At 37.1% G+C, this 18991-nt stretch overlaps 1 protein-coding gene across 24 annotated transcripts in view; it reads right to left on the bottom strand.

The window, feature by feature from the left end:
• The window catches only part of RIMS2 (regulating synaptic membrane exocytosis 2), a gene marked incomplete at both ends in the record, with an annotated part of 450969 nt that overhangs the window by 37490 nt on the left and 394488 nt on the right, over window positions 1-18991 (bottom strand). For 7 of the 24 annotated variants that reach the window (XM_082292380.1, XM_082292391.1, XM_082292397.1 and 4 more), the window contains one exon: window positions 14074-14315. The exons of the other annotated variants lie outside the window; for them this stretch is intronic. In XM_082292380.1, the coding sequence (XP_082148506.1) occupies window positions 14074-14315 (242 nt within the window). The remainder of the gene's footprint in view (window positions 1-14073; window positions 14316-18991) is intronic. 24 annotated transcript variants of the gene reach the window in all.

Raw genomic sequence — 18991 nt, 5'->3', positions numbered from 1 at the left:
GCAATTCTGTGCTTAGCCCAGAAAAATGACAGTGATGGTGAGAAAAGCTCCATTTCAGGACTGAAGTATACCACCAGTATTGATTATCCTGTCCTGGTGCACCAAGAACCCAGCAGTGCCCAGTGCTGCAGCCAGGCAGGGTCACTGCAGCTGCCCAGCACAAAAGCCAGGGATGTAATTCCTAGGTAACCCCTACTAAAAGGTTCTTATACAGCTGTGCTCTCTGCCTCTATGGACATTCTTCTCTTCTTACCAACTTTACAACCTATGAAACATTTTCATTTACATTCCATGGTAGATAGCAGTCTTAAAGGAATTCACTTCCTATGGGTTTAATGAAAACAAGGAGGCTGAGCTCAGGTGGGACTGTGCCAGTCACCATTTGCACAGCTCATCTCCCACAAGAGGGCATGTGGGAGGGAGATAAGAGACCTCCATGGATTTAGGAGGTTTGAACAAGAGCTGCAGTATACTGAGCAAAAGATGTGATATTATTGTTCAGATGAGAGATGTAGCTTCCAATGCTTCTAATATTTGTAGAACAACTGAAGTTAGGAAGAAATGAAAAACTTAAAGTAGGTATATAGAGAATACATATACATGTATATATGTGTGTTTGTTATAAATCTGTGACAGAAGTGTGTACCTCTCAAACATTTAAATCAGGAATGCTTTATTTGAGACTGTTGAATCTAAATTTTTTCAAAAGAATCAGACATTTTCTCTCTCATTTTTTGTTACAAAAGCAAAAGAGATACTTGAAAAAGACACCTTAAGACGTGTGTTAAGGTGACACAAAAATCCAGATGAACTTTTAAATCAAAATAAAAAGAGAATTTAACACAGCTGTCTTATTTTTTAATGCATTAAGCATGGCTTTGTGAAACTATAATCTCATTTTCTGTCCCCAACAAGGCAGCGATTTTCAATTACTATTTTTGCTTATTAGAAATGACATTTTTTATTATTAACTTTAATATGAATTATTTAATAATCAATATTAAAACAAAAAGGGGATACATTAACAATAAATATTTACTGAGCCCAAACAACAGCAGAAAGTTAATTAAGTCTTACAAGAAATGGGGAAGAAGAAAGCATAACACTGAGGAAAGAAAAGGAATTGCTGTCTGAGTTGCTCATGTACTCTGCTTTCTCAGGATTGCCCTGGTCACTCCAAGCAGTTCTACACAATTCTCCTTCACAAAAGCTTTTCTCTTTTGCTATAATTTTCCCCAGCTGTGAGTCTTCCTCTAACTCCCTTGTTCCTGATTCCCACACTCTAATGTGCAGCCAGAGCCATGCTGTCATTTAGTCCCCTCCTGTGTGTGCCTTCTTCTCCCTCTTTCACTGATATAATTGCTGAATTTCTCCATACTCCACTTCCCTCACCTCTTGACTTTCTTGCACATTACAGTCCGCTTGCTGCCTCCTGCTGTGGTTCATCCTCACCAATCACTTCTGCTCTCAGGCATCTTTGGCTCACCTTTGTTGAAAGTCTTCTCAACAGGCTCCCTGCTACCAGCCACAGACCCTGAGCCCTTCATCCTGGACCTGTACACTTTTACTAGTCAGATATACCTTCCTTTGATACCAGTATTATCCTGTATTAGTAAGTTCCATTCATACTGATTTAAGACCCACGTCTTAAAGAACTGTTTTCATAGAACAGTTGGTAGAAGGGCTTCTTCTTAATATTTTTAATTATCAAGTCTTTTTTTCTAAAATCTAGAAAATTCCTAGGAGGTCATTGTTTTCATATCTGGTATCATGTCAAGGATACTTACTTTTAGTGAGATCCAAACTCTCTGTGCTAAAAACAAAAAAGCAACCAAATATGTTCACATCTTTGGTGTTTAGATGCTGGACAGACATGCCATAACTCAGGATGAGAGATGGAGAAAAAAAGGGCTGAAGGTGGAACTGGAAAATGCAGTTAACTTTCCTAAAGGGAAGGAACTTAAATTAGCTAAAAATGGCTAACTAACCACCTACAAAGTATTTTCATATGAAAACAGAATTCTTGGTGATATGCCAAAAATTTAAATGGAAAATAAGTTCAAGGATTTTAATGAGTTTTACCTGTGTTGTAACTGACTGTGTTTTCAACCACTTCTATCCTGTCCACACACACACACACACACACATATATATGTAAAAGAAAAAAATTAGGGAACACAAAGCTATAAATCAGAATAACAAATGTGGAAATAGAGGCTGCAATAGGATTTATATGCAGGTATGTATTATAAGTACATTGATCTGCCATCTACCTTATCTTCCTGCATTTAATTATTTTTGTGGTCTACTTATTCACATGTAGATGAAATTAACCAAGGCATTATAAAATTGTAAGGAGTTATGGACGGTGCACACAGACAAATAAATCCTCCATCATGTAGTGGTGACTGCACAAAACTAATTTTCTCAGGCTATATTTAAAGTAGCAGAGACTGCAATCATTTTATTTATCCTTACAGATATAACCTTAAAAAAGACTGAGAGAGCTTTAGAGGTCTTTCCAGAAGGAGACCTTCAGGTTCCTTTCCATATACACTGCGTATCTTCAAATTCCAAATGAGTATAGGATGACACTAAGGTCAAATCAAATGACAAAAATTTTCTTTCTTAATCCTGAAGAGCTTAGAATATGCAACTTGGACAGAACCGACACATGCTTAGTTAGATTCATCGCCCCGCTGAGAAGAGACAAGCATGGTTGTAAAATCCAGGATCCAGCTCAAACCATCTGAAAAAAATTCATTTCAAAATTGCAAAGAATTCTTTTCCCAGTAGGGTTCTGTTCAACAATTCACATAACCAGCCAACACACTGCATTAAAGCATTTGCTTACATGGAATAGCAAAAGGCATGCAAGTTAATGACTTCTACTGAGCACTGAGCACACAGACTTCTTCATTCGAAAGCTGCTGAAGTGACTGATCTGTGTACTCCCATGCAGCCTGACCTCTGATGAGTGCCTGCTGCTGGCACCTGGCTTCAGCAGTGCAGTAACAGAACACGAGGAGTCTCAGCCTGCACTCTGCTGAGAAGTGGTGCTCTTGAAGGTAACTCCTATGGCTCTTCAGCCACAGATGGAACAGCACAGGCAACAGTTCTCTCCAGACTTTTATGTGCATTATTTAACTGCAAGTAAGCTGCAAGATACTTAACTGCAAGTAATTTTCTAAGCTTCCTGGCATTTCTGTCCTTTTCCTGATGAAGACATGACTTTGGCTATTGATAAGGTGGTCAAATTAAACCACAAACTGTAGCAATGGCGCAAGTGACAGACATGAAGAAGATTCATCTAGTTCTTGTCCCTTAGTGGTCTTACCAAAGAAAGAGAGCAGAAGAGGAAGCAGGGTTGCTTTTTTGTGAAAAGTGGATTCACATGTCTTCCCCCACTTTGTGAGCATCACAACTCCTCAAGTGAACTACTGGACTTCAGTGGAGCTACTCATATGCTTATTAGTAATCACTGTACTTAGCTAATTTCCAACATACATAAATAATATTAAAATTCAGAAATAAAATCAGAATTTCTTTCAAGCAGCAAACAACAAAAAGTCTGCCCAAACCTTTTTCTTCCTTCAAGTTACCCAGATTCATACAAACTAATTTTATTTGCATCCTCTAGACAGGAGCTCAATTTTCAGTCACTAATGCAACTCACTGTATGCAGAGATTAGGACCAGAAAGCGACCAAGGAATGGACCAAACGCTTCCTCTGTAGATAGGTCCAAGAACAGCAGGGAGGTCAGCATTACTACTGAAACAAGAGGACATAGCAACTGAGAAAGATTGACAGAACAAGGAGATATAGCTGGTAGCAGGGAGAAGTGCTTTGTCCTGTTCAAGAAAAAGAATCTTTTGGTGAAGCAGGCAATGCTTCTCACTAGACCTTCAAATTCAATGTTATTTTTCTGATGTTCATATATCCTAGCATATTTCTATGCTGTATTAAAAAAAAAAAAAAAAAGTAGAGTACTGCCTTGCTAGAACATGTAATTTACAAATTTTAGAATATCTAAAATAGAGTTTCTATAGAACTCAGTTTTATTTTTTTAAGGTGTTACTACATTATCTTTTCTACATAAATAGTTAAATTGGCAGTGCCTTAACACTGCAGTTTATACACAAAATATTGCATTAATTTTAAATTTTCAAATATATTTAAGATATCCACCTCATTAAAAAGTCAGTAATGCTGGTAACTATTAATTAATTTAATTAATCAGAGGGAAGTAATTTTTCCTTCACAGTACAAATTTGTTCTTGACAGGTCTGACTGCAGCAAATAGTAACAAGAACAGTACTTATTACTGTGAATATTTTCAATTAAGTCTCAACATGGTTTCATAGACTGAGCTAAAAATAATTTTTGCTGGCACCAAATTCTAACCAGACAAGGGCAAACCCAAAATATTAGAGTACCATAGTTACAAAAAAGAATAAAATCTGATCGTAACTTTTGGAGCAGAGATTTAATTAGTATAAGAAAACATATCTAGTTTAACATTTCATATTGTAATGAAATGATCATGACAGTAAAAAATTCAATGTCATTCACGCAAACACTTGCAAGCACAGAAAAAACTCCTAGAAGTAGTATAGAAGAACAACCCCCCTCCCACTGTTAAGGAAACTATGTTTTGATTACTTTACAAAAAAAATGTAAGACTGCTAAAAACGTATCTCCCAAAGCATCTTTTTATCTTATATAGATACACAAATAACCATGCACAAGTTATTTAGGTGATGAGGAAAAAGGTATTTTTTTGCATTTGTTATGGGGCAATTCACCTTTTCCTAGATACACTGTTTGCAAACAACTTTAATGTTTTCATCCTTCTATGAAATGTTCTCAGTGACATTTTTTTGCTTCTTAATATACCCCCTGAGCAGGCAAAGAGAGTTTAACTGAACTCACATATGCCTAACAGTATTAGAGAAAATCCTATCATGGTGTTCAACCAATACTCAAAAGGCAATAATAAAACCTGTACTGACATTTAAGACAAAACTTGGAGGAATTCCTCAGTTGTAAACTACCAATATAAAATACTGTTTCAAAAATACACAGCTCACCATTGCACTCTTTGAGTTGATTCTCATGTTTCTACTTAATTTAGATGCACTTTGGGATGTCTTTAATCTATCCATTTCCTTACTATCCATTGCCAAAGCATTAAGTATTTGTAAAGTGTAAGGATGTGTTTTACTTTCTCAAACTTCAAAAAAATTAAAACTTTAACCTGGAGTTCTCCAATAGCACAATTAATAAGCACAATGTACAATCCGGAAGGACAGAAAAAATAATTTCCCAAAATCCTTTTTGTTGTGCTAAAATAGAAAGTAGAGTATTGACAAGTTTTAGGTTTATATTATGGCACTCCATTGACTTCTGCTGGTCCCACATAATGTCTCTTTCCTGTTCTTTTCTTATCCTCCCCTGTGTTTGTCTCACTTCTCTACACAGACTGCAAGGTCACATATGAATGAAAAGCAGTTTAATATTGGATACAAGTCCCTAAAATGTACAGGAATCTGTCATCTCATTCCAAAGTAATAAAACTGGAAAATCCTGATCGTAGCCCCTGTGGTACATAAGTTCCTCAAATTCAGTGTTTTTATACTAATTTTCCTTCAAATTTTGATTCTGTACAATTTGAGAAACAACTGACTTGCCACCATGGAGATGGCAGGGACCTATCCTATACATCAGCGTTCAGAAAACAGAGGTCCTGAACATTCTGCCTCAGGGACAATCTGGAAGCTTTAAAAAATGCAGCTGCAGAACCTGGCTCAAGAAATGTGGTTTTGACTGCTGCTTTCTTTTATTATGTCACTAGAGAAGCAGACACCAAATGTCTCTCTCAGGTTGCAACTAACCAAGATGTATCTGTGATTGGAGATCTGTGTTCAGAGCACCTCCCTTTCTGAAGGAAAATAAAAAGTTTCCCAGTTTCTTGGAGAGTATCTGGTACACACCATCCGGCACATACCTGAGATGCTCTATTTTGCAAATTTAAGTTTTTGCTAGCACCCAAAAAAAAGGAAAAGGATGATCCAGTATGACAAATAAAGCATGGATAAGAGGGTAGGCTAGTAGGGTAACTTGATTGTGAGCAGATGGTTCAGCGTCCCAATCAAATGGTTGCTTGTGTATTTTTGGGGATTCATCAATGGTACACCTAACTAATTTCAAGTTACTCTGTTAATATAATTACTCCTGTAAGAGTTCTCTGCTAAGAGTTTGCTGTTAGTGGCACATGTAAGTTTTGGGTGATAGCATCATCACACTTGTTCCATGGAAGACCACACCAGCCTAAAGAGTCTGGAGATGCACAGCAATTCATAGCAGGAAAATGCCTGGAAGTATGAAGAGCACAGCTGTATTCTCGGCACCTGCATGATTTCCCACGAGCTGTACATCCTGTGTGGTGTTTAAAAGCAGAAGTTCTGTAACTTTTCCCTCCCTGTTTTATGCTACGGAGACCATGGATTGCTCATATTTATAATGCAGACACAGCAGCCAGCTTAAATGGGCAACAGGAGAGTGCAGTCAAACTGAACTTCTTTAAGACAGCAACATCCAGGTAACTGGGATACCAGTCAAGGCCAGAGAGCTGTTTTGAATTAGTCTGCACAGCATGCCTCTTTTACCACCTTTTCATGATCTTTTACTTTCTGGCAATTATTCTGTGCATTCACTTCTATCCTTAGAAAGAGAATTCCATTCATCAAAGGGTTATTAATAGTATTATTGATGGCATGCGTAGTGTTAAAGACATAAATTCAATATTAAGATGCAACTTGCCAAAAGGCATTTGATACTGCATTCCATTTAAGTACAAGGAAAGAAATCCTGTATTATGATGAAATGTTAAATTAAAAAAAGATGCAGCCTTAATGAATCTGTAAATATAACTGTAATATTTGTTTATTTTTGGTGCGCAAACCATGTCTCTGATTACTGTTCAACAGCAAAGTACTCCAGCCCTCTTCCTGCTGGCCTTTGGAGATCTGAAGTAAATTTCCCTTCACAGCACAGTGTTATGTAGTGATGATGGTTCACAGAGCAATGGATAGAATATTGTCCCTCTAGAACAAAACAAAGAGTATTCATTGAGGTGACTGTGTACGAAATTGACAAAACTAGAAAAATTATTTAAACTGAGAAAAAAACCCAACTGAATTTTCTTACTTGAAGTATTAACTACATTTATACACAGAATTGTAACTACAGGTAAGTATCCCAGACATTTCAGGGAAAGTGAAAACTGAATAATCGCCAAGGTATGAGAACGCCCTATAAAGTTCTTCTTTTCACTCTCAAGTTTCAGTATAATGAAATCAGAGCCCTCTTTCAAAGAATAATGAACAAGAAGTTCTCCTCTATTACATCACATGTTAACTAAGGGATTATAAAATCCCAAAAGGAGCTTTTAAATGGAAACTTTCTTAAGGAAAGCCTAAATCTTTCCTTATGTAACAACACAAAAAACCTCAGATCTTGTTTACTGCAAAAACAGAAATAAAACAGCTTTATAGTTTGGGGTTTTTTATGAGATGTATTTTTTTTTTTTAGCAGGGATCTTATGAGAATTCTTCTGCTCTGAAAAGGAAAAATAGTTTAGCAGTATTCTTACCAAGAAAGATCACCCTACATTTCTCTCTATTTTTACCTCTAATTATGGAAAGAAAAAAATCTTGTGGAAGGTCAAGCTAAATGTTCTGATCTCACTTAGAACTTTCTCCTTTTTTTCCCCTTATTAATGAGTTCAAGTACTAATAAAAGAAACTTTCTTTTTAAGTAAAGAAACAGAAAATAATTTTTTGAATGATAAGTATAGATTTTTAATATCATAAATGCCTACAGCCAGGGTTAGTTTTACTTCTACCACAGGCAGATGGAGATCTTACAGGTGTACACCTCACAGAGTGGATAACTATATTCCAGAAAAGTTCGATGAGTTATTTGTGACTGAGGCAGTATGGCTCAGTTAGTGTACATGGTCTGCACCTTATTTCCCTAAAATTAAGCCTTTTATTCTTACTCCCTAGTCTTACCCCAGGGCTTCCTTCTCATCTGCCTGGATTTTCTCCTTATATATGGCATAAGGTGTCTCCCACACTTTGTGTGTGAGAAATGTCTTCCAGAGGACTTGTACAAGATCATAGCTAGCATTGGCTGGAGTTCAGTTCTGGCATCTCAGCTCTGTGTTTGTTTTCACTGCATCCATCTCTCAGAAAAGCTTTGTGAATATGCACCTACTTCCTCTACGAAAAATCTGTTGAGGAAAGCTGCATAAATTTGTACTGCCATATCTTCTTTCCTAGTATTTTCCTACATATGGAGAAAAACAATTTAAAAACAATTTAATGACATTTAAAAGGATTTTTAGTTTGTAATTAGAGTCTATTTATTTATTAGCATACTTTTCAGAGTTTATTTAGTAAAAGCTGATTAATGCTCTTGGTAATGTATTTATTATAATGGTGCTTTCTCTTTGGTAAAGGATTCAGTTCACAATTATCAACTAATGAATAAGATAAATTTGCCTTAATCTCTTGTCAACTGCTAATCCTATACTTCTATCAATGTAATATGTGTTAATTTTGAAAGTAAATCAGATTACACATCAAGAATACTGCTGTAAGTGTAATACTACACATTAAAGCAATCTATTACATTAACAGTCTGTCTCTGGAATAGGAGAGGAAATAAACCACCAAACAAATGGAATGGCTTGTTTCAAATCACCTGAACTATATACATGATTTAAAAAAAATTAAAATACACGTCCAAATTAAAAGTAGAGAATGATAATTTCAGTTGCCATTTTGTCCACATAAATTAGTTCTAGGGATAGAAAATAACTATGTCTATTATGTAAACAAATACACTTTTATTCAGTAAATCGTATGCTTACCATATACTATCTCACTTTAGACAATGAAAGGCAATCAATGTAGCTTCTCCTTTAATTACCACGATTCCAAGTGATTAATCACCCTCTTTTTAATAGGAACCACATTGACTGTATGTGTAGTAGAAGAATGTTTTTATATAAATCAAATTTTGTATTGAGAAATGCGAAGTTTTATACCACATAAAACCCAATGTTACCAATAGATTCCCCTCAATTATTCCATAAGTTGAATAAATTGTTCTACAGGCTGCATCATTGGCTCCTGACAGACATAACTGAGACTGTTCTACTTATTAGTACAGCACTGCAGACTTCAATTTCAATGTATAGAATCCAAAATTTGGCTTATACAAATAAAATAAAACAAAACATCACTCAAACTTTTTGCTCTGAGAGACCTACTTCTCTTACATTTCTTCTAAGATGTAACCACAAAGCAACAAAATTTCTAAATACTTTAATCTTGTTCCACTTCGGACCTCTCCCGAATTTGTTAAAATGGAAGTGCCTTTTTTTGATGAAAACTATTGAATTCACACAATAGTAATCATCATTTTGTTGGTACTGAATCAGCTGATGTTTGTACTTTTCCTACAGAGAGCTGTAGCTTCAGTAATGTATGGCGAAGTTTAACCCCAGCAAAATTGTGAATGATGTCAAAAGATCTCATAACACTGTCTCAAAATTCCACTTTTTCAGCCATATAACTTCATGCCACATATGGCATCTTAGCAAGAGTTCTTAGGTGACATGGGGCAACATGTTGTAACAAAGCAAGTGCAGTTCAGGCAGCATCAGTTGCCCCCCAGCACCACCTGCTACGTTTACGTGTGCAGGGCCCTCCAGAGTGTGGCACCTTGGAGCAGCACTCTTCACAGACACACAGCAGCACTGATTTCTATCCAAACACGGTTACACCTCTCTGCAGGCATTGCTGCACTGGTCACTCTCAAGTCATGCTGTTACTTCCTTCTGTAATCTCTTTTAATAGATTCCATCTATTGTAATCACATACCCAAAGACATCACAGGACTCAGTCTCTAAGAGCGCGCTGGACCCTGTATTGGTGACTGAACATTCATATATGATGTTTTAGTATGTATGACCTGTGAAGTGCCCCAGAATCTGAAAACATACATTAAACTGCTTTGGCTCTTGGATATAATCAGCCTACAAGCACAACAGGTCTTGGCCAATGAAAGAAAAGACAAAACACTGACCTCGCTAGAAGAGAAATGTCAGCTAAATAAGGGAAGTGAAGGGAAGTGAAGGTATCTGCCTGCCAGAGACTGTGTGTGTAAATTGAAAGAGACACCTAAGACTGCATAAGAAGAAGACAGCAAAGATTTTACTCATTAATGAAATATAACTGATAATTAGGTCTGCATTTCTATAGAAGTCTGATCATCAGTTCCCTAAGGTCTGATCAGCAGGAAAACAATTTCGTTCCAGATATGAATAGCTAAGACAACACTGTTAAGAATTGCACTTTGCATTCCATTTTCCTCTATAAAGAAAGCCATTTTTTCCACTAGAAAATGCCTGTGGAATCAGGACCTGAAGGTTACAACATAAACTCCTTCTAACCCATCAAATGTTAGCTTCTAGGAATGATTGGTTGAATCAAGAATATGGAGTGTAACTTTAGCTATTTTTTGTAGAAAGGTACAGGAACCAGAACTAAAACAAATTCTAATTTATGTTGCTACTCTAGTCTTCAGTATCTTGTCATTTACTAAAGTCTTATCTAAAGTAAAAGCTACCTTAAGTAAAATTACTTTTATGTCATGCTCTTTACCCATAAAATAGCTGTTCCCACCTGAAAAGGACTACAGACCGGAATAAAAAATACATTTCTGTGTCTATTTGAGTGTCAACTTCTTAGCAATATGGAAAATAATAAGAAACAATATAAATAATTTGAAAGGACATTAAAAATGACCATATAAGCCATGTATTGTAAGCCTGATACACAGTCCTGAAAACAGTTATGATTACCTACTTTCAAAAAAACTTCTGGCATAGATTTCATTATAAAATATGAATGAAGAAAACCACTAAAGTAAAATTATACTTTACAAAATAATTGAAAACAGTTTCAGAGACACAGATAAGCATTTCTACACTGATTCCCATAGGAACACACAACTTCCTACTGAAGTAGTGTTATCTTCTGATACTGGTATGCTTTTTCAAGCCTGATATGTAAGGAGATATTTAGCCAGCCCATTGAATGATGTAATATCTTCAGAAAGTACCTAAGAAACTTTTATACTTTGACCAGTTTCTACATGGTACCAGTACCCTGACACCTGAGTATTTCCTGCCTCTCAGTTCCAGAAGATTATACTTACAGTATGCCTACAGGAAATTACTTTTTTGATTCCAGATTGTACCAATACATGATTCCTTGTGCAGGCACCTAACACCTGAGAAAAGGAACATGATGAGACAAACCAGAGAAATTCATAAATCCATTAAATACCTTAATTGCAAGTTTTATTCCTTTGGCATTAATGTACAATGCCGGTGTCCAACATTTTCTGTAAGATGTACCAATGGATGGAAACAGAATGGTTTGGGTTGGAAGGAACCTTAAAGACCATCCAGCTACACCCCCCCTGCCATGGGCAGGGACACCCTCCACTTGACCAGGTTGCTCCAAGCCCCATCCAGCCAAGCCGTGGTAATTTCCAGAGATGGGGCATCCACAACTTCTCTCGGCAACCTGTTCAGGTGTCTCACCATTCTCATTGTGAAGGATCTGAAGACATGCGAGATATTTCTTCATGGTGTGATCTCACCCTCACCCACGCTACAGCAGACACAGCACCATGCACACACCTCATCCAGGGGCTGACATGTGGCCACAGGCCTGTTCACCACAACCAGCAATGCCTGTATGACCCACCTATTTAAACAATTCTTGTGCCTGTGTTGTAGGAGCAGCCACATGTAGCCACCAGACAGGGCCCCTTGGAGATGCTTGTTAAATAGAGCAGCAGGAGCTGGTGTGAGGTACATGCTCTACAAAACAACCCTCAAGCCTTACCTGTATCCCTGTATCCAACCAACACGAGGGGCTTCTTTGGGAGATGGCAGCAGGAGCTGCACTGGCTGCTGTTATCAGGGCAGGCACAGGCCAGCCCTGAGCACAGGCCTGTCCCAGGGAGCATCTGAGGGAGAGGGGCTGACAGTCAGGGCCATGCAGGCTCCCCTGGCTCCTGCTGCTCTTTTAACAGCACTGAGTTACAGCTCCTCACTAAGAGTTTGTCAGAACACCCTAGTCACAGTCAGTGGGTCTAAAGACTTCCAGTACTCCTTGAGAGAATTATATTTCACATTTGTCCCTGACTTGAGCATCTAATCAGTCATTGGGCAACTGATTGGATATAACAGAGAGAAAAACTTCAACTTGAAAGTCCCAAATAACAAAGACAGCATGGTATTTAAATCAAATCTAGACCAGGCACACAATACAGATTCTCTCTAATGCTGAGACATACTTGAGCAATGTACGAAGAGCTGACATCCTTCCTTTGATAGCTCTTATGGCAAAAGAGACCAGATTAGATCTCTACAAAAAGTAGTGTAGTGCATTGTAAATGACTTGATATTCAAATGCATCTTACCAAGCTCTGTACTATCACAAGACAAAAATTTAGATTTCTAGATGAGCAAGTGATTAATTCTTTTCCTTGCCTAACCAGACACTTCCCAGATTTGTCTAAAGGTGACTTCATCTTTTATCTGTCATTCATTTCAAAGAAAATAGAAATGTACACAAACCTGCCATTTCCATAACCTGCAAGTGAGCTGGTAAAACATAAGACTGCTGCAAAGACTGGCCTACTGACAGAGTCACCAGGGTCTGCATGATATTCAGAGCTTCCACTGTATACGTTCTTTCCCCTCTTTTTCACTCCCTCCTGTTTCATACTGCATTCAAGAAGTCACACAGTCAAGCTCCCTGCCCTCTTCTGCACTTACCCCCCTTTTCTTTTTTTTTTAGTTCTACTCTTTACAGTACTTTAATCCCACCCACCCCCCAAAGTTTACTTAAAAATCTACCACAGTTTCTGACTGTGCAAATCATTGTTTTGCTCCATTTTGTTGTACATTAAAACTCTTATCACTTGGGTTTGGAGAGAACTGAAAAAATCTCTTATCTGTGTTTGAATGGTGGTTAGCACAATGGAGACCTTCAGATGGGACCTCACACAGCAGGGCACTGTAAACTTCCAACAGTTTTTCTTAAATACTGAGCATACAATATATCTTCTGTACACACCTTGAAATATATTACATATATGCATACTTATATAAATTTCTCAAACACTTCTTTTATATGAATGTTATTCAAATACAAGTAACTTTTTCCATGTAAAATACACTTGTCCTGTTCAGTTTCATTATTTGACATTGAGCTTTTCAGAGTGCATTATATGGATTTTCCCCACAAGAGGAAGAAATAGGAAAAAAATGTGTAAGATTTTAAACGCTTTAGGCATCAAAGCAGAAAAACTCTCAATTTTCCTTGGTAGCACATTTCAGTATCCAATCTGAACTAACAGAAACAGAAATGAGGAAAATTTCTACTGATGGCGATTATGCTTCTAGGCTGAAAAGAAATTAATTAGAAAGCAATAAAACATTTGCACTGAAGCAATATAACATATAATTTTGTTCAGGAAAATTGTTTTGTTTCAAAATAAGGTCGCATGTTCAAAGGTGAAAAAACCTCATGATGAAATACGCAAACACTATCTGTGACAAAAGCAAAGGTATCTTGCAACATTTCAGCAACCTTTCACAAACTGCTGTAAGGACTCCCCACAAATGCAAGTATGGCTCATGTCTGTTCCTGAAAAGCTGAAAAGTAAGGAATTAGTGTATTAAGCAGATTCCAGTAGGCAGAAAAGAAAAGCATCAGTACAACCTGAAAAGGATCTTTGCTTAAAAAAAAAAGTTTAGTAAATATTCACAGAAAAAAGATAATTGACCATTTTCTTCATTCCACAGAATATCGTTGATGACGCAACTTCAACAGGATCTTCAAATGATTAAACTGTAATACATAAATATTATGTACATTTAAATGGTAGTGTGAGAGAGAAAAAAATCTAGTTCCTACCAGTTTGGCTGAGTTGTGATGTGCTGCGGCTTTTTCTTGATAGCCCCACGATGGCGACCATCTTTGCACCAATGCTGGAGCGCCTCTTTTTGCTGCCACCACCAACAGTGCCCACCGCTGTGTCCGACTGGCTGCCGTCGTTCTTCTCCAGCGTGTACATCTCCCCGCTGATGCTGGTGCTCTTTGTCATGTTCTTTCCTGAGACGGCCATCTGTCTGCTTTGCATTTTGGATGTAAAGACACTGTCAGCCAGTTGACGGATAAACAGTGCAGACAAAGAGTAAAAAGGGGAAGACAGAAAAGGACAGGTTTCAGATGGAAGGTTTTGGGAGACTGGAGGGTAAAAGCAGCTAATCACACAGGTAGGGCTTGGTTTTGAGAGGTAAAAGGAGAAACTTTTCTAGCTTCTTGGTTGGTCCACTATTAATTTTCTCTGCTTCTGAATTTCGAGTTCTTTTACTCAGAGTTTGGATTAGAACTAAGGAGACACCAGGCTTTTCTTCTTTACTGACGTTTATTATTTCTTATCTTTAGCACAGCTGCACAGGTTGTGCTTTCTAGTTGGCAGGGTAGAAAATGGCCCCAAGTTCTAACTTTCAAGGCCTTTTAAAGTCCAGATCAACCAATTATGAAATACCAAGTAATATGTTTTTACTTATAGCCCAATTACTAAATTTTCATGTCCTGCAGTGCGGGACTTCTGGACCAATACCATAACGCCTAGATTTATGAAGAAGAAGGAGAAAGAAGAAGACATAAATCCACACCCAAAATCCTCCATATTGTAACTTATTATAACCTAAATCCCCTAAACCTAATTTTCTACATTTCTACATATTTCACCCAGTGATATAACTTTTAATTACAAAGCAACTACCTCGGTGTTATCACACAATTTAGGAAGCTTTTCCCAGGGTTTTGGATCCAATACAGTGTACTTCTGAGGATCACTGCCTCTCAGCACTGAAAGGCTGAAATTCCCAGAACCCAGGGTTCCAACAGCCCACTGTACAAATACTTGACTCATCAAATTTTGTTTTAAATAACAAGCTCTTACTTACTGATTGACTTAAAACTTATTACCAGCAAAAGCATACCAAAGATTTAATACATCCATATATCATATAATTGCTTTTTTGTTTGGAAAATTTAAATTCTGCAGTCAGTGCTCTGCCCCTCTTCTTCTCATATATATTCACACAAATAACCTATATTCCTCTGCGAAACAGACACTTGATTCATTACTGAGTGGAAAAGAATATCCGTTTGAAGCCTAGTTTTGGTTACTAAACATTCAGATATTTCAAGGATTTTTTCAGTAATCTGGTTAAGCTCAGTCATCATACAGTAATGAACACCCATAGGTTTTTTCTTCATCTCTGGATCAACAAATACAGGTACTACATATGCATTTCATACAACACTTGGCTGTTCCATGACAGATCATCATTACTGATAAAATGGAATTCAATTCTAATGCATCTTTTGTACTCATTTAGAGGCTGTGTAAATGTGCTCTGTGCGGCTGCATCTAAACTATCTGCTGCAGCATTTCACATGTCCCAGGGGAACTTCATCTACCAGTGGTCCAGGCTAAGGGACCTTTCCTTTCCATAGAAATGGCAATATACACTGATGACAACAGTACTTATCCAAATTTTGCTCTGACATCTAATTGGTAGGTGTCTAAACAAATATCCAGAACTGGAAGCTCTAGGGTACATGCGGGCCTGAGAATATATACAGAATTTTCTCTTTCAATTAAGTCCTTGCACAGAACTTAGCAAAATAATTTTTATTATTCTTTTCACTACAGTGCATTTCACCAAAAAATACCCATGAGATGTCATTTTAAACAATCCACAAAACAGGGGAATATTCCTGGAACCCAGGCGAAATGATTTTTGTGTTAAATCACCAATTTATAAGGCTAAAAATGAATATTTTTGCTTTTTAAACAGATTTTCAAAAACATGCAAAGGCATGCTCTGTTGCTAGAGGCATGCTCTGTTGCTAGAGCTGTAGTGCTCAGAAAATGGCTCTAGAGCAAATTGTTCTGAGTATAGCCTCACTCCTTTTCCCTTACCTATAATGACCTGAAATCTATTTCATAAAAGGAAGGTATTGTTTCTTTACGAAGTTTTTTGCAATACATATTCTGTCAATAACTTATCTATGGAATTAATGCACTCAAAAGTAAATGAAGACTTGTAGTTTAGCCACAATCCAGAGGGAAAACTTAAGAACTGGTTCATAGCAGAAGTAGACCTTTACCACTGAAAAATAGAGTGTACTTCTCAGAGAAGTTACAAGGAAAAATACAAAGGAGTGTTTGGATCAACAGATGGAGAAGCACAAAACAAAGCTGAGGGAGAGTCATAGTGGCCTTGACTGGACACACAATCACGAAAGACTGAACACAGTGGTAACCTGAAAGCTTTTTTCTTATCCTCTTTTAGCTCTCTTTGTTGTTATATGTTAGTAGACACCGACTCTCACTGCTACATTTATCACCAAGGGAGGAGTGGGATAGGATGTGGGTAAAGAGGAGGGCAGGGAAACAGTAAAAGAGAATTTGTATTTCTGTGTCTTATTAGCACTATGTTAACTTACTTGTTAACATGTTAACTTACTTGTTAGATGATAACATCACATGTATTTTTTATCAAACTAACACCTCTAAGAATTCAGTCACAGAAAACAGACGACACAGAAACTGGTTCTCAGTTTCAACATTATCTTGAATGTAAAAATAAAAGAGGCCTAGAAAAAACATTGCTGGGAAAAGCTAGTATCTTCAACTTTATCTTAAGCAAAATTTTACTAAGAATCAGAATAGAGCCCCTTATCCAGTAATGCTATTTTTAATCCAGGTTCTCAAAGGAAATAGGATTAATGTGAGTGTGTTTTCAGTCAGGTCTCTCTCTTCTCAATATTTTTTTAAAATCAGATCAAATTTGACAGAGCAGTAGGAAATGAAAGCTATTTAGTTTCTAAAACTGTTTTGAAAACAGATCCCTGGAGAGAGATCTTATGGATGCCTCTTTGGGGAAAGATTGCAGAAGTCGTCATTATTGAATCTCTCCTAATTTGCATATACAGGCTGATGGGAAAAGTAAGTTTTTCACTGCTTGCAGACCAACCTATTTAAGTGATCCATTTTTTACAAATAATATCCAGAAAATCAGTGAGTTCCTGTCATATGGAAAATAGTCATTAATGCATTGTTTTATAAGTGATATTACCATTCAATAAAGGTCCTGTGTAATCAGTGGAAACAGAAATATTCTGCATTTTAATATAAAAGTTAAACTGAAGAGGAAGTCATAATTTCCTGAGTTTAATGTGCCTTTGAAGTGCTTTTTGTGTCCTTTCCAAGATGTATAATTCTATTTAAGTGGAATGGATTACAATAGTTGCCCTTATTAAATAAATCAGTGTGTTTAAAGAGGTTGGTCACTATAGTTTCACTGTGCAGTTAGCTATGAAAGTACTATGAATTACTAAAGTTTGCTTCTTGGCTGCTGTCTAAAGGCTTCTCTATCACAAAATGTTTTGCTGTGTACTCCTGCCAATAATGATGTAGACTTCAGTCAGACACCTTTTCTTGGCCCACTTTTTGACAAAGGTTGGAAGGGGAATTCAAATAAGGAGAAAGGGATTTAGATATGAGTGGATATACCAAATACTAGTACAAATGGCTGATACTAAAATTCATTCACAAATCTCTATTATTTTTCCAAGTAGAGCTCTAAAACTATTTCCTCCAATTAAAGGTTTGGGTTTTTCCCTCCTTCTCTGAAAGCAGCAAAGACATCTTTGTTACAGTCCTAACTACAAACAGCCCTTGGAGAGAGCCATCCCATAGCAGGGACTTTGATTTTCTCAGCTCCTCTCTTAGCAAAAAAGCTTTGAGAACTACATACTAGGAGAGTTCTGAGTGGTATATAGTGCCTCATAGTAAACCTAGAGTGGTCATGAGCACTTCCTTCATCAGCACTCTGAATCCTTTCTGACCATCCAAACCCCCATTCACTAATTATTCTTGGTAGATGCCTGATATCCTCCCCAGTAGAAACCATCCTTCTACCCAGCCTGCTGTTTGACAGTGCCACAAATGGATCATTCTCAGAAAAACTGGGTGTTGTATGTCAGATTTGGTTCCTTTCTGAGATAACAGAAAGGTTGACTGAAGAGTAGAATTTAGAGAGTAAATCATACAACCTTCTGCCTTAACAGGAAACAGAAATTACTGGAAGTTTTCTTTACATGTACATATACACAAACATAATCTCACACACATCCAGTTAAATATGTTCAACAATATTGTAAAACAGACATTATATAAAAGTAATTTATGAAATTGTGTGAGTCAATGAATATGCAGTAAAAACAGGGTTCTCAAGGTGTCTTATAATAATCTTAAAAATATCCTCAGCAAAGAGAATATACAGCTGGATGCTGGGGGGATGGAGAATAAAATAAAGGGGGGAAAAAATAATTATCCTAATCCAAATAATATGTGCATAATGACATAATAATACCATTATTAGAACCAAAACAAGAACAAAATCAGCACACAACCCCAGCTGTGTGTCAGCCCACAGCCTACAGCAAAAGCAGAGTGAAGGTGGCAGCCAGGCAATTGTCTTTGGCTTAATAGGACCAAACTATCAACAAGAGCATGATGATGGGCAAAGCTCACACAGGAACATTGCTTCCTGCATTATCCCAAAATCCAGGAAACCTCTTCAGGAAACCAAGAGCTGCAGACAGGTCTCAGTGTAAGTAACTTTTCAGACACTTCAGTTTTCCAGTGAAAAAAGACAAAGGAAAGATGGATAAATTTTAGAGGAATAAGTTCTCAAAGCTAAAGCAGAAAGTTCTTTAAAAACACAAGTGAAAAACAAGACAATAG

Source organism: Coloeus monedula (assembly GCF_965178545.1).
Source record: "Coloeus monedula genome assembly, chromosome: 1".
In the NCBI taxonomy this organism is placed as follows: Eukaryota; Metazoa; Chordata; class Aves; order Passeriformes; family Corvidae; genus Coloeus; species Coloeus monedula.
Note: the sequence above shows the minus strand (reverse complement) of the source record. Positions and strands in the feature narration are given on the sequence as shown.